The sequence below is a fragment of the Lactuca sativa genome, chromosome 4 (genome assembly GCF_002870075.4).
Source record: "Lactuca sativa cultivar Salinas chromosome 4, Lsat_Salinas_v11, whole genome shotgun sequence".
NCBI lineage: Eukaryota > Viridiplantae > Streptophyta > Magnoliopsida > Asterales > Asteraceae > Lactuca > Lactuca sativa.
Window position 1 is genome coordinate 29421017 of NC_056626.2, and position 13345 is coordinate 29434361.

The window sequence follows — 13345 nt, forward strand, 5'->3', positions numbered from 1 at the left end:
TACCATCGAACTTGTTGTTTGTGTTCACCATAATCCTTTGACCGACTATCACAGGTCAAAAGCCGGTCAAAAGGGTTATGGTGAACACAAACAACAAGTTCGATGGTATATTGAATACAAAAAAAGGAAAGGGACCAAATGAGTACAAACGCAAAAGTTAATTACCCTCAAGAGTCATTTTCCCTAAAAAAACAGTAGAAATATTAACGTGATTATAACGTTGGTGTATATGGTATACCTCTAAAACAATACAAAAACTGTGTTAATATATGTTGAAATGCTTTTTGAAATAATGATATTATATTAATATATGGCGCTCTAACATGTACTTTTTGTTAGTTATGATTGTCGACTAACGGTTGCGCCGATTAGACCTGACAATCCGTGGCTGCATGTCGTGTATATGTATTAGGCAAGAATTTACACGGCATAAATTTGAATAAACGAACATGACACAAATTATAAAACGTGTTTTGGATATCAAATACAAACAGAACATGCAATTAATCTATGTGACATGTGACATAACACGAATATACACATTTTTAACTGTGTTACATGAAAACACAGACAAACATGAAATTACACATATTTAATGTTGGGAAAATTAAGGTTTGCGGTGGAGATCTGGATACCAGCTTGGATCGTGATATCACTTTCCGAACTGATATTTTTACCCTATGCCTGGGTTACAAGAAATTCAGCCTAGGATAATCCAAGCGGACTCCTATGTTTCTAGGCACAGAAAACGTAAGCTATTATGCTAAAAGGTTCTGTGAATGTGTGATGAAAAACGAGAGCTAAAGAACGTACGTCTTCTGGAAAGGAAGAGTTGTTTATATACTAAACACGATTAGGGTTTGATTAGGGGTGGGCCGTCATTAGTTGCTTTGGAAGCAAGTAATATTAATCCGGATTAGGGTTACCAAAAACTAACGAGTTTCGTTAGTTTTACCATAATCACCAGCCAGGGGCTCTGCCCCTTGGACCCCGCTAGGGGCGCTGCCCCTTTGGAAACCTCGGACCCGGGGGCGCTGCCCCCGGACCCCCGACTAGTCGTCGAACTGGCTTCTGACTCGATCTTATACATGCGTGCACTCCGCACAACCCCGTATATGTATTAGAGTACAAATCATGAAGCCCGTTAGCTCACGTGTTAGTTCCAGTTACTTAAAATGACATGGTAACACTAAAATCACCAACATTTAATTCGTGTCAATACATGTTTATACATATCTATGCATGTTTATACGTGTTGTGTGTCAACACAAATTAAATTTGTGCCTATACATGTTTCAACAGGTAAAATTCATGTTTGACACACGTAAGTCACGAAACACGAATTTTAAAATTTGTGTCAACACGGATAAACGCGAAACACGAATTTTTAAAACACATTTCACGAAAAACTCGTGTCATATATCAAATTATCAAGTCTAACACCAATGAGACATTTAAGGTTTTCCCCCTATTTTCACGAAGAATTTTCTGCAGATAATTAATATTTGCAAGAAAGTTCGATTATACTCTTCATTTTTGAAGTTAAACATGTTTGTGATCCCATGACGGATGTGAATGACTATCGAAGGGAATCCAAATATATTATCAACCGATGCAAAGCACACATGACAAAAATATTAAACACTTGGTCCTATAAAAAAGTGTAAAGTCCAACAGGGAAAACATATAACAAACTAAAATGCGGGAAATCGATAAAAAGATGAAGCAAAATAAATCACAGGACACGAACATTTAACACATTTAACATTATTACAGCATTGGAGAAACGGTGTATGTCCACGGGGAGAAAAAACGGATTGCTTTATTTACTACAATCAAAAGCAGGATATAATCACTTAAAGTGACCCCCCACCCCCCTCCCCAAAAAAGAAAAAAAAAAAAATTGTCTTCAAAGAAATCGCTAGAAAGAGGGCAAAAAAGACTAACCTAAAATGATGAAGACCTCGTACTAAAAAATCCAATGATTGCCTAAATTCTCGAATATTACAGGAAACGTATTGCATATCACCAAAAACAAGAAAATGGTTGTACGTTCGTTTCCCGGTTTATTGATGCCTGTACTTTTTCTTTTATTTTTTGTTCGAAAATATTCAGGTGTTTATGACAATATCTCATGAGATTGAAGTTATAATACTTCACATGTAGGATATATATATTGTTCTTTATCATTTGGTTGAAGTCGTAGATGATATTTGTGTTTGAAGATGAGAATGTTTTGTGTACTTTCTTAATTCTTATGGTGTTTCATACAACATATTAATGTTTTCATTAACTTATATAATAAAATGTTTATTTGACATTCATTATGCAATTAGGTTTCAACCAATTAACTTTTATAATAAAATGTGTACTTTACTACTTTATACTAAAACAGAATATAATTGCATAATTCGCTTAATAAATTGCTTTCTTCCAAAAGATATATTTATCTTTTTTAATAAAACTTCCTACCAATTATAGACATAATGAGTAATGCCACAATATGATCTCAGATATTTGGGTTAATTAACTTTATGTTTCAATCATATTTGGCCACTAGTCATTCTTTTTTCCTAAAGGCATGAATATTAAAATGACTTATATAAAAAGGAATTTGGTCACAAACCCATAAACCATAAATCGTACCATAACCAAACAAAAATCGAAGACCATTACCAAACCAGTATCGCAAATCTGAGACCATAACCAAAATCACAAAATATTACCAAATATTAGAGACCATAACCTAACCAAAATCGGAAATCAAGAACACAACCAAAATCAAAGACCTTAAATAAACCAAAACCGCAAATCATAGACCATAATAAAAAGTGAAAAACCATAAACATAAATCGAAGCAAGATTGATTAAATCCAACCAATATTGGTGGTAGCATATATGTGATATTCACTCTTATCTTATTCATATGGGTTGTTTGTCCCTTCATCTTATTCAATTTTACTAGGGGTGAACAAAAACTGAACCGACTAAAAAAACCGACAAAACTGCAACCGAAAAACCGAAACTGATGCAAAAACCAATGGTGCGGATTTAATTTTTACAAAATCGAAGGTCAACGGTGCGGTGCAGTTTCTATCCTAAAAACCGCTCCACCAAAACCGAACCGCACCGCAAGCGTGTGTAGTAATAAATCAATCAATGTATATTATATACATGCTATTTAAAATAGTTATAAACGATAATATATTTATTATATGTTTATTTTGTGTTTGTATAAGACTATATGGGGTGCAAAAAAAATGTTATATTGTTAGCCAAACGTACTAATCGATTACATGTAATAAGCTTGTAACAAATTAAGTCAAAATCAACCAACCTTCAATTATTAATTAGTTTGTGAGAGTGGTCACAAGTTGTATTTTAAGCGACTTACAATTTTTGATTATGTAATTTTGTTTTGAGCTGAAAATGAATGTATTAAAAAAACAGCATAATACAAGCTTATATGCACATGGTTTTCAGTTCTTACGGTTTTAAAAAACTGCACCAAAGACATAAAAAAAACTGCACCAAATTCTTAACACGGTTTAAAAACCGAAACCGCACCGATACAAACCGAAACCACATTTAAAAACCGAACCATTGCAAAACCGCACCCAACGGTTTTAAGAATGCAAAAACCGCACCATGCGGTTTGCGGTTCGATTTGGTCTGAAAACCGCACCAAACCGCACTATGCTCACCCGTAATTTTAACAATCAATTTCCGAATTTCTTGGTACCCATTGATTTCCATATATGTGTAGCGTAAAACATAAAGGAGTTCTTCTTTTTTATTTGAAAGCGAGAGTCAAATATGCCTTCTTATATACTTAATCGAACATTTTCTTACAAGTGAAAATAATACCCTATTTTTTTCGTTGAATCAAACCTTTTCCACGGTCATAATAGGTAGCATCGTAGATGAGGAATGATGGTAGCAGATGACATCACATGCTGGTGTTGGAGGTAATCGATGGAGAGAGTTACCGATGAACGACGCTAAGAGTTGGTATTGTATGAAGTAGTCACCGGAGAGCGGTGAGATGATGTTGGTGATTTTAGTGGCACCTGACATTTTGTGTAATCAGAACTGATATGTGGGTTAAGGGGCTTATCGTTTGTACTCTATATTATATGTTTGATGAATGCGGAGTGCATGCATATATAAGGTCGGGGTTAAGGGGGGCGCATCCCATTAATTTCGAGATTTGCATAACTAATTTAGAGGATTAACCCTAACGAGAATGAATACCACACAGAAAAGTCAAGACCAGGCTCCCTAATGGAATGTTTAACCGATCCATTCCGGATCGACCGAATTGGTACGGAAGTTGTAACATGTCATGTATATATATATATATATATATATATATATATATATATATATATATATATATATATATATATATATATATATATATATATATATGGATCTTCTTTTGATCCGTATACAGAATCCTTTTCTCAACTCTTCTTCTTCTAAACGAAACTGAGAACTCTCTGCGATTTGACTTGTGTTTCTGTGCCTAGATACACAAGTGTTATTTTTTATTATCCTAGACTAGATTTCTTGTAACTCAGACATATGGCGAAAATATTAGTTTGAAAACTGAACATACACTGTCCATAAGAAATCCGGTTCTCCACCATCATCCTACCTTATATCCCCCAATAGACGAGGCCATATAAGTGACTCACAATTGAGATGTCATAGGTTCAAGTCTCGTTGGAAACATATGTGGTAATTTAGGAGTATATTAGTTGCCGTTCCAAAAAAACTATAAACAATTATAAAAGAAAAAATATTGTAAATTTTTAAAATTAATTAAGCTATGTAGGAAGCTACATCACCCACTATTACCGGTGCTAGCGGTTTAAAAAAAATCCAATATTCTTCTTAACATATCATTTTTAATGTTTAGGGACTCAAAATACCTGAAAAAATATATATTAATGAACATAGTATCGAAACCTAAGTTTATGGGACTACTATAACTTAACCTTTAATATCTTATTGGTAATGTCTTTTCTGAATGTAGCTTAGAAAGTCTTATAGTGCATCCGCATGCTCAATGTGGAGGGACCCAATTGTAAAAAGGTTGTAGTTGAAGTACTTGAATAGAAATATGAAGAAAGGGGTCGTTTGGTTGGTGGCATGTCTTGAAATGATTACATTTTTTAGTTTGTACTTTGTCATTTTGCACTATATGCTAATATCTAGACATATGAAAGACATAATCATATAAGAAACTAAATGTAATTGTGGACACTTTTGTGTGTATTACAAGTTATAAGCAAATTGATGATATTCATCGCCAAATTCTAAGAGTTGTGATGTCAACAAATAAAATAAAATAAATTAAATTGTTTGCTTGCTCCCTACATGTTTTTTTTCTTCAAAATCTTCCCATGTTGTGTAGGAATAGGATGAGAGAGAAGTTTTAGAAACTTGTCATTGCTATGATAGAATAAACAAATAAAAGGTTTATTGAAAGTGCTACAAGTTGGTGAGGGGAACTGTCATGTAACTTTAATAGAAGGAAAAGGTCACCAATGGAGGTATTTCACTTTACTTTTGACATTAGAAAAGAGATAAAACTTTGAATATACATTATGGTTAAATTGTAATCAAACTCCATTGCTATGAAACCGTGTAATTTTTTGTTTTATTTTTTTGGATGATTGTATTATTTGTTGGTTTGAGCAAAAACCACACTGCAAATAAAAAATATTGAAAAGAACACATAAACCTAAACCGAAACGAAAACCAATAAAATGGTTGTTGGTTTTGAAACAAACCAAAAAATTTTATGTTTTGTGTGTTTTCATGAATATATACTTTCATAAGTCTCCTCATTTAATATTGTTTTAATTACTCTGAGTTGCTATGATAAACAAATTTATAAAATCATATCTTCATTTCAACCACATAGGACCCCTCTACCTAGCGGTGAGCATTTGGACCGGTGGACCGGACTGGGCTGGTGAACCGGACCGGACCGTTCTTTTGGACCCCGGGCCGGTTCTCGTTTCTAGGAATCCATCAAAACCGGTCCGGTTTGATTTTTATCAGGTTTAGAACCGGTTGGACACGATTAAAAAAAAAATTGTAATCTGTGAAATTTTTTAAACAACCATAACTCATTTGTTTTAAGTTGGATTGACACACGGTTTTTTTCAACATTTAATTTACAGTTTGTAGATGAATTTAGACTATAATTTTGTTGATTTTGGTATTATATTCAATGGGTTAAAGTCTTTCAAAGTTGAGCTATCAAAGCTGAAAAATTTCAGCTTTTTAGCAACATTTTTAAAATTTTGTAATCTATGAAATTTTTTAAACAACAATAACTCATTCGTTTTAAGTCGGATTGACACGTGGTTTTTTTCAACGTTTAATTTACATTTTGTAGATGAATTTAGATTATAATTTTGTTGATTTTGGTATTATATTCAATGAGTTATCGTTTTTCAAAGTTGAGCTATCAAAGCTGAAAATTTTCAGCTTTTCAGCAAGATTTTTAAAATTTTGTAATCTGTGAATTTTTTTAAACTACCATAACTCATTCGTTTTAAGTTGGATTTACCTACGGTTTTTTCCAACATTTAGTTTACAGTTTGTAGATGAATTTAACTATAATTTTGTTAATTTTTGTATTATATTCAGTGAGTTACAATCTTTCAAAGTTAAGCTATCAAAGCTGAAATATTTCAACTTTTTAACTAACATTTTAGACTATAATTCTGAATTTTATGTATCTTTGACAGATAAATCATATGAAATGGATCTTTGTGAACTTGATTTATATGTTAGTTGCTTTTATTTAGAAAATTAATTTTGCAAGTTATAATATTATAACATCAAGGTAGATTAGTTATACATGCAACGGAAACGTAATCATTTTTATAAGTTGTATCACATCAAACCCAACAACATATTCGTTTTAACGAGTTCTATCAAACCCAAAAACTTACTTTTAGCGACTTGTACTCTATGCAATTAAAGTTGTACCGGTCCAAATAGGTCCAAGAACTGAAAAACCCGAACCTGAGCTTGGACACTGACACGACTCATCCGATCCTATCCACGGTCCACAATATTCTCCATAACCGGTCCGGTCCAAGAGCCGGTCCGGTCCGGTTCGGTCAAAATGTTCACCCCTACCTCTACCTTATTCACATGTTTCAATTTTCGTCAATATGAACTCCAAACATATTTCAACATTGACTCTTACAACATTTTAGAAACATAAATTAGTTTTTTTGTCATTCAAGAGCAACAAACTATGGTTAATGTCATTAATATGTAACAAACTAGTTGGTTTTCTTTTTCACAAACCACCATTGTTTGAAAAATGTATTACAAGATAATCACCTTGAAATTCATGTTCGCAAAATACCATTATTATAATGACATTTTGTGAACAAAAACAAATAGTTACATCTTTATGGTGCTCTTAAAACAATGGTGTTTACAAAATTCCAATATGAAAAAACATGGAAAGTTGACTTAACTTCAATATAATTATAAAATTCCAAGGATCTAGATTTAATAGGAGTCTTATTTTCATAAACAAATCTAATAATAGGTTCAAATTAAATAGCGGGAGTGTGGGGCAAAAAACACAAACATAAACATAAACATAGATATGGTAATTAGGATGCAATTTATTTATATATATTTATATGAGTTAGTTAATAAAGCTCCCACTAGACATGCTTTGTGGCCCTTGAGATGACACCTGTCCCTGAGACACCACCATTTGTGTCCTCCCTCCAGGACCTTGAACATACCCTTGATTCATCCCTGTCCCCACCATCTGCTGCTGTTGTGGTGGTGCCGCCTGCTGCTGTTGCTGCCCCTGTGGCGGAATCTGCTGTAAGTGCTGCTGCTGCATCTGCTGTTGCTGTTGTTGCATTTGCGGGTGCTGTTGTGGTTGAAGCTGTTGTGGTTGTGGTTGCTGACCGGATATCTGTGGCTTAAACACCACCATGTCCTAACACCAAACAAAATTATAAACAACAATTTTTATTTTTATTTTTATTTTTATGCAAATAAGGATAAATAACAATTTAGTTACTTACTCCAGGGAAAAGCATTCCAATTAGTCGACATGCTTTATCAGAAACAGAGAGTAAAAGTGTTTGTGAAGGCAACTGAATCACTGCACAAAGCTTCTTTTCTTGCAGTTGACCAAGGAATCCGTGTTGATTCATTGCCCGAAAAACTAGAAAATCTGCTTTTCCCACATATTGCCTGGAATTTATATTTAAATAAATAAATATTTAAATGAAAATTGAGGGGGGAAAAGTGTGAGAAAAAAAAAAAAGCTTACTTGTTGTTCATGTGATCTTGAGATATAAGTCGCACTATTTGCATTGTTGGTGGCCAATTTGCTGCAAGCCTGTGAGAGAAGGGTATTTTAGGTATTTCCATAATAGCCAAAAACATTTTGTTTAAATACTATGTGATGTTATGTCATGGGTAACTTACGATTCAGAAGCCGATGCACTCCGGTACCCCTACCATATTTTTTAAAATTGAAATTCGTAAGTTTTTTTTTATATATATTTGAGACGAATTAAATTAAATTAAATAATATATTTAAACTTACTTCTAATCTTGTAATAAATACAGGCTGACCTTGTCTCTGACCCGATAAATTCCCCTGCATCATTTATCTCACACTTATATTATTCCAATTCCCAAATAAATGATTAACCATGAATTTATTATAATAATATTTCATTTGTGAATATTGGTTATTATATCTATATTCATACCTCCCAGACTTTGACATATTTTGACTGTGCTGATTGCAATGCACCTGTTGATTGTTGTGTGAGACCAACATTAGCTGCTGTATTATTATTATTATTATTCACACCACCAGATTGCATTCCTTGTACTTGTTGCTGAGTCATCACCGGAGTCGGCATCATTGATCCCATTCCAGTCATGGTTCCAGTTCCGGTTGCGGTTCCGGTTCCACTACCTGTTTGACCTACACCTACCACACCACTCATCATATTATTCTGACTCATTCCCATTCCACTCTGCACCATTTGCGGCCCCGGAATGCTCCCTTGACTCATCCCCGGAACGGAATTACCCATTCCAACGCTTCCTTGAATCGGTTGTGAAATATTCGATGTAGCCGAAGCAAAAGAACCAGGTACAGTTGATGTAGTTGGCATTGCCATCGATGGAATCACTGATTGCCCAGATGAGATTACGGTTTGGGCAACCGGAATTGTGGATGCCATTCCGCTTGATATCATGTTGGACATATGCACAGCCATGGGATTTGGTATTCCCATGGATGTTCCTCCAGCAATGGCTGCTTGGTTGATGATTCTTGCTTGTGATAGGTTGTTGAGAATGTTATGATTTACAGTGACAGCTGGACGCATAGGTGGCTGTATATTACTCACAATTGGCTTCATATCTTGGATTCCATCATTACTTGATAACATTTCTTGTGAAACAGATAATGGTGATGACATTTGCATGGGTGGTGGTGTAGGACGTTGGACAGGTGGCACGTGTTGGAATGATGGTGCAGGTATAGGTACAGGTACAGGTGGCATTGAAGTAACCGTTGTTGGCTCCTGAAATTTTTCAATAATTACCAAAATACCCTTTTCTGTTTTCTGAAAGAATTCAAAGGTTTTCAATGGGACTTACGACTTTCACGGTTGCAGGAGGGATGTTTCCTACAGGAACTGGTTGTCGATTCATCATAGACCCATTTGCTGTATATTAAAAAAAAAAAATACAAAATGTTTATATTAACTATAAAATGAAATGATATAAACATGAATTTGAAAGAAAACCTGGTGGAACTGAAGATGGAGGGGGGGCTGAAACTGGAGGAATTGAAGTTGCATCTACTTTTATAGGACTTTGAGAGGGCAAATTTGTAATTCCTGATCGACTTAAAGCAGCACGAGCTTCCATGAATGTTTCTGAAATGAGTACAAGATAATGTGGATTTTTCACAATATCAATTGTAGGATCAGCTGCTGAAGGGTTCCTTTTTCCCTATAAAAATCAAATACAATTATTAATTTAAGGAATATATTATATAATAAAATAAGAAACTTATTAAAAAAATAAAATGTAGTCATTAATTACCGCATTATAGACTGCTTTGAGTTTCGGAAGCTGTTTAGGGCATATAACTGACAAAGAAACGGAACACTGCTGCGAAAAATACATATAAGTATAAAAACATTTAACATTAATTAAATATCTATGTATAAATTTATTTATTAATAGTTTAATACCTGAGCAAATGCTTTAGCTATTGTTTCAGCATCTGATAAACGACTTTCTGATTGTGCTTCATTGTTATCAGTTGGTTCTATTTTTTGCATTGGGGGTCGATAAACTGGTGTTGGAAGTGGATAAGGATTACTTGCAGCTACAAGTATGCAATGTCTTTGAACACCCAAATTGTGTTGATTTTGGGGCATACTTTGGGGAGGAAACATCTGTTCATTAAAGAATGTAAATTTTTAAATCCTTTGGTAAAAAGAAAAGATATTATGAAGTAATCAGAAATTATGTTTAAATTTAAATACCATTAAAGCTTCACCAAGTCCTTCTGCAATTGCAGCATCACAAAAACCACCACCAGTGAAGTGAATGGCTGATAGCCATTCAAAGAAGTAATCAACATTTCTTGTCCACCCACTCCTTTGTACTAAGCAAGCTGACATTTAAAATCATAGAAACCTCAAAAACATAAAAATTTGGGGAAAGATTGGTTTTTTTTATAAAAATTAATGAAATGAGAATAGTATTATAGTAATACTGATACGTTATACGCACAGCTAAAAGATCCGTGAGCATTGAATATTATAAGTGCCAGCTCAGCAATAGTCCCAGATGGTTTCTGTACGTTGAAAAAGTACAAGATTTTTAAGTTAATAGAAGCATTATTGCGCGAAAATAAAAGATACATTCAATAAAAGGTTACATATATATGCTATGTTGTTATACGTTGTTTTTGTAATGTTGAAAAAGTAAGCTTACATTAATTCAGAGTGTAAAGAGATGTTAATTCGGTTACGAATACTGGTAAGGCATTATATATCAAATAAATAAGGAATAAAAAACTGAACAATATAGAAACTTAGTCATAGTATATGCCATGAAATCTTGTAAAGCAAAGAAAAGATGATGGACATTGTGAAGTGATGCTTAGATTAACAAATAGAGACTTACCAAAGACTCACTATCACAGAAGGACCTGCATGAAAAAACAAACAATTAGAAAAGAAAGTGTCAACAGAAAAACATACACAAGAACCCTAAAGACTACAAACAAAATACCCCTAATGTTCAATCCATACATATGATTATGATTGGTGATATATATATATATATATATATATATATATATATATATATATATATATATATATATATATATATATATATATATATATATATATATTTAGAATTAATGAGATGTGTTTCAACTTCCATGAACATACCTTGTTTTGAACTCATAAACCTAATTACACTACGATTGAAAACAATTACTCTAGGTCAATTGGGCAAACCAATTAAGAACTCGATAAATCATAACATCCTAGGTTTGGGCACTAGCCACAGAAAGGGGGTAAATCTACGAATATAGACCCTCAATGATACGTAATTTGAAATCCCTAAATACAAAATACGACCATAAGAGTACCTGATAACTTTTTCGAGGTAATCGGAAACTATAGTGCGCCAGTAAGGACCTAGAGCGGCGGTACCTTCAACCACCAATATGAGCTGCTTTTTGTCCGCCATGTATATGTATAATTGCCAGACGCCCAGAGACTCGATCGATCAGCTCTTGGTTGTGGCACTATTGATCGTCTCAATCGAAGAAGATACACACGTGATAGAGCAATTTTCTCACACAATTATGGTGGACTTTTTCAAATTGAAACTTATTTAAACCATGGATGCTGCTATTGTTCATAACCTGTGGGGGTCTTTGACCCTTTCGTCCCGGTATAGACGTTGAACATGGAATCAAAACTCTGTTGAATATAATTTGTAAGCTGCTCTGATCTTTTCTTCCCAATGCACGAAGGGGTTTGTGCCCTGGTGTAACTTATACGAAGCGAAACTCCTCGAATGAAATTTGTCGCGTTAATAATTTCGAAGCTAATCTTTCTTTTCAATCCCACTTCAGCCTCATTTACTAGTTCTGTCGTCGCCAACATCTATTTATTTATTAAAAATAAATAAATAACTTGATATTTATTTATGGGTTTAATGGCTCTTAAATTTGCAGGAAATTATGGTTTTTACCCAAAGTCTTTTTTTTTTTTTTGTCCCATTTGGGTAGATTTTGTCATTTATGAGCTTTTATACGATTTCATATGACTTTGTTTGATGTTTTGAATTTCAAATTCTTATTATAATATACATTTTATTAAATTCCTTTCGTTTGTTCTTTGCAAAAATGGTCCCTATTATATGCATTTTTTTGAGGTTTTAGTTTAAACCACGATTTTTTTGGATTGTTGGTCCTTTTAAGGTAGTTTTGTTGCGTTTTTAATCCCTCTGAATAGTAAAATGACTGTAATACCTTTGGATTATTTATTTTTTATTTTTATTTAATTTCTTTTTAATCTAATTCTAATATATGTATTTTAATAATTCATTAAATAAAAAGGAGTTCACCTTCTCTCTCTTTCTAATATATGTATTTCAATAATTCATTAAATAAAAAGGGGTCCACACTCTCTCTCTCTCTCTCTCTCTTTTCTCTCTCTCTCTCTCTTTCCCTCCCTCCCTTTAAGGGTACCCATAACCTGCAACTACAAACACACACTAAAACCACACACATCGGTCAACATGATTAACCACTCACCCTAAATGAACATTAGCTTTGGTTCAAGAAATGAGAAGCACACACGATTTCTGTCATCACTATAGTCGGACCTGCATCGCCCACCATTTCTAGACCTTCATCATCGTCGATCTGCACTTTGTCGCTGACCCGTATCGTCACTTCTCCCCTCTCCCTCTCTCAGGTAAGGTAAGGTAAGGAATGGAATGATTAATTCCATTGATTTTTCAAGGAGATATCCTTTTCATCATTTCTTCCATTTTCAACATTTTATGTTTTTGTTACCTTGTAAATACACGTAGGAACACCGTGTAGCAGGAACACTGTGTAGGAACAAAACCCCCCATGGTTGTAAACAACTTTGCTATCGATGCATAACAACAAAAACAAGATCACTCTGGTTCTCATTTATATTATTCTCGAGTGGACGCTTATAACCCTCATACTCCATTATGTTTTCTAATACTTAATCATCAAATT

At 33.7% G+C, this 13345-nt stretch overlaps 1 protein-coding gene across 2 annotated transcripts; it reads right to left on the reverse strand.

The window, feature by feature from the left end:
- Positions 1-7546: 7546 nt before the first annotated feature.
- On the reverse strand, positions 7547-12205 carry LOC111894415 (mediator of RNA polymerase II transcription subunit 25). 2 transcript variants are annotated; one of them, XM_023890489.2, is made up of 14 exons: positions 11711-12205; positions 11236-11260; positions 10840-10903; positions 10590-10720; positions 10293-10499; positions 10141-10209; positions 9840-10047; positions 9691-9758; positions 8787-9614; positions 8618-8671; positions 8497-8525; positions 8339-8407; positions 8088-8259; positions 7547-7999 (listed from the first exon to the last, which is right to left on the reverse strand). In XM_023890489.2, the coding sequence occupies exons 1-14, from the start codon at positions 11809-11811 to the stop codon at positions 7694-7696; spliced, it is 2331 nt and encodes a 776-aa protein (XP_023746257.1). In that variant the 5' UTR covers positions 11812-12205; the 3' UTR covers positions 7547-7693. The 2 variants fall into 2 exon arrangements, with proteins under 2 accessions (XP_023746257.1, XP_023746258.1); XM_023890490.3 differs by having other exon boundaries at positions 10141-10206; positions 11711-12204.
- Between the last annotated feature and the right edge of the window lie 1140 nt (positions 12206-13345).

Excerpts from the sequence above, each read along its gene's own strand:
- LOC111894415 (XM_023890489.2), bottom strand. The coding sequence starts at position 11,811 with ATGGCGGACAAAAAGCAGCTCATATTGGTGGTTGAAGGTACCGCCGCT. Across the intron at positions 10,500-10,589 it reads GACTTGGTGAAGCTTTAATG|ATGTTTCCTCCCCAAAGTAT; the intron begins GTATTTAAATTT and ends TTTAATGAACAG. Across the intron at positions 9,615-9,690 it reads CTCCTGCAACCGTGAAAGTC|GAGCCAACAACGGTTACTTC; the intron begins GTAAGTCCCATT and ends GAAAAATTTCAG.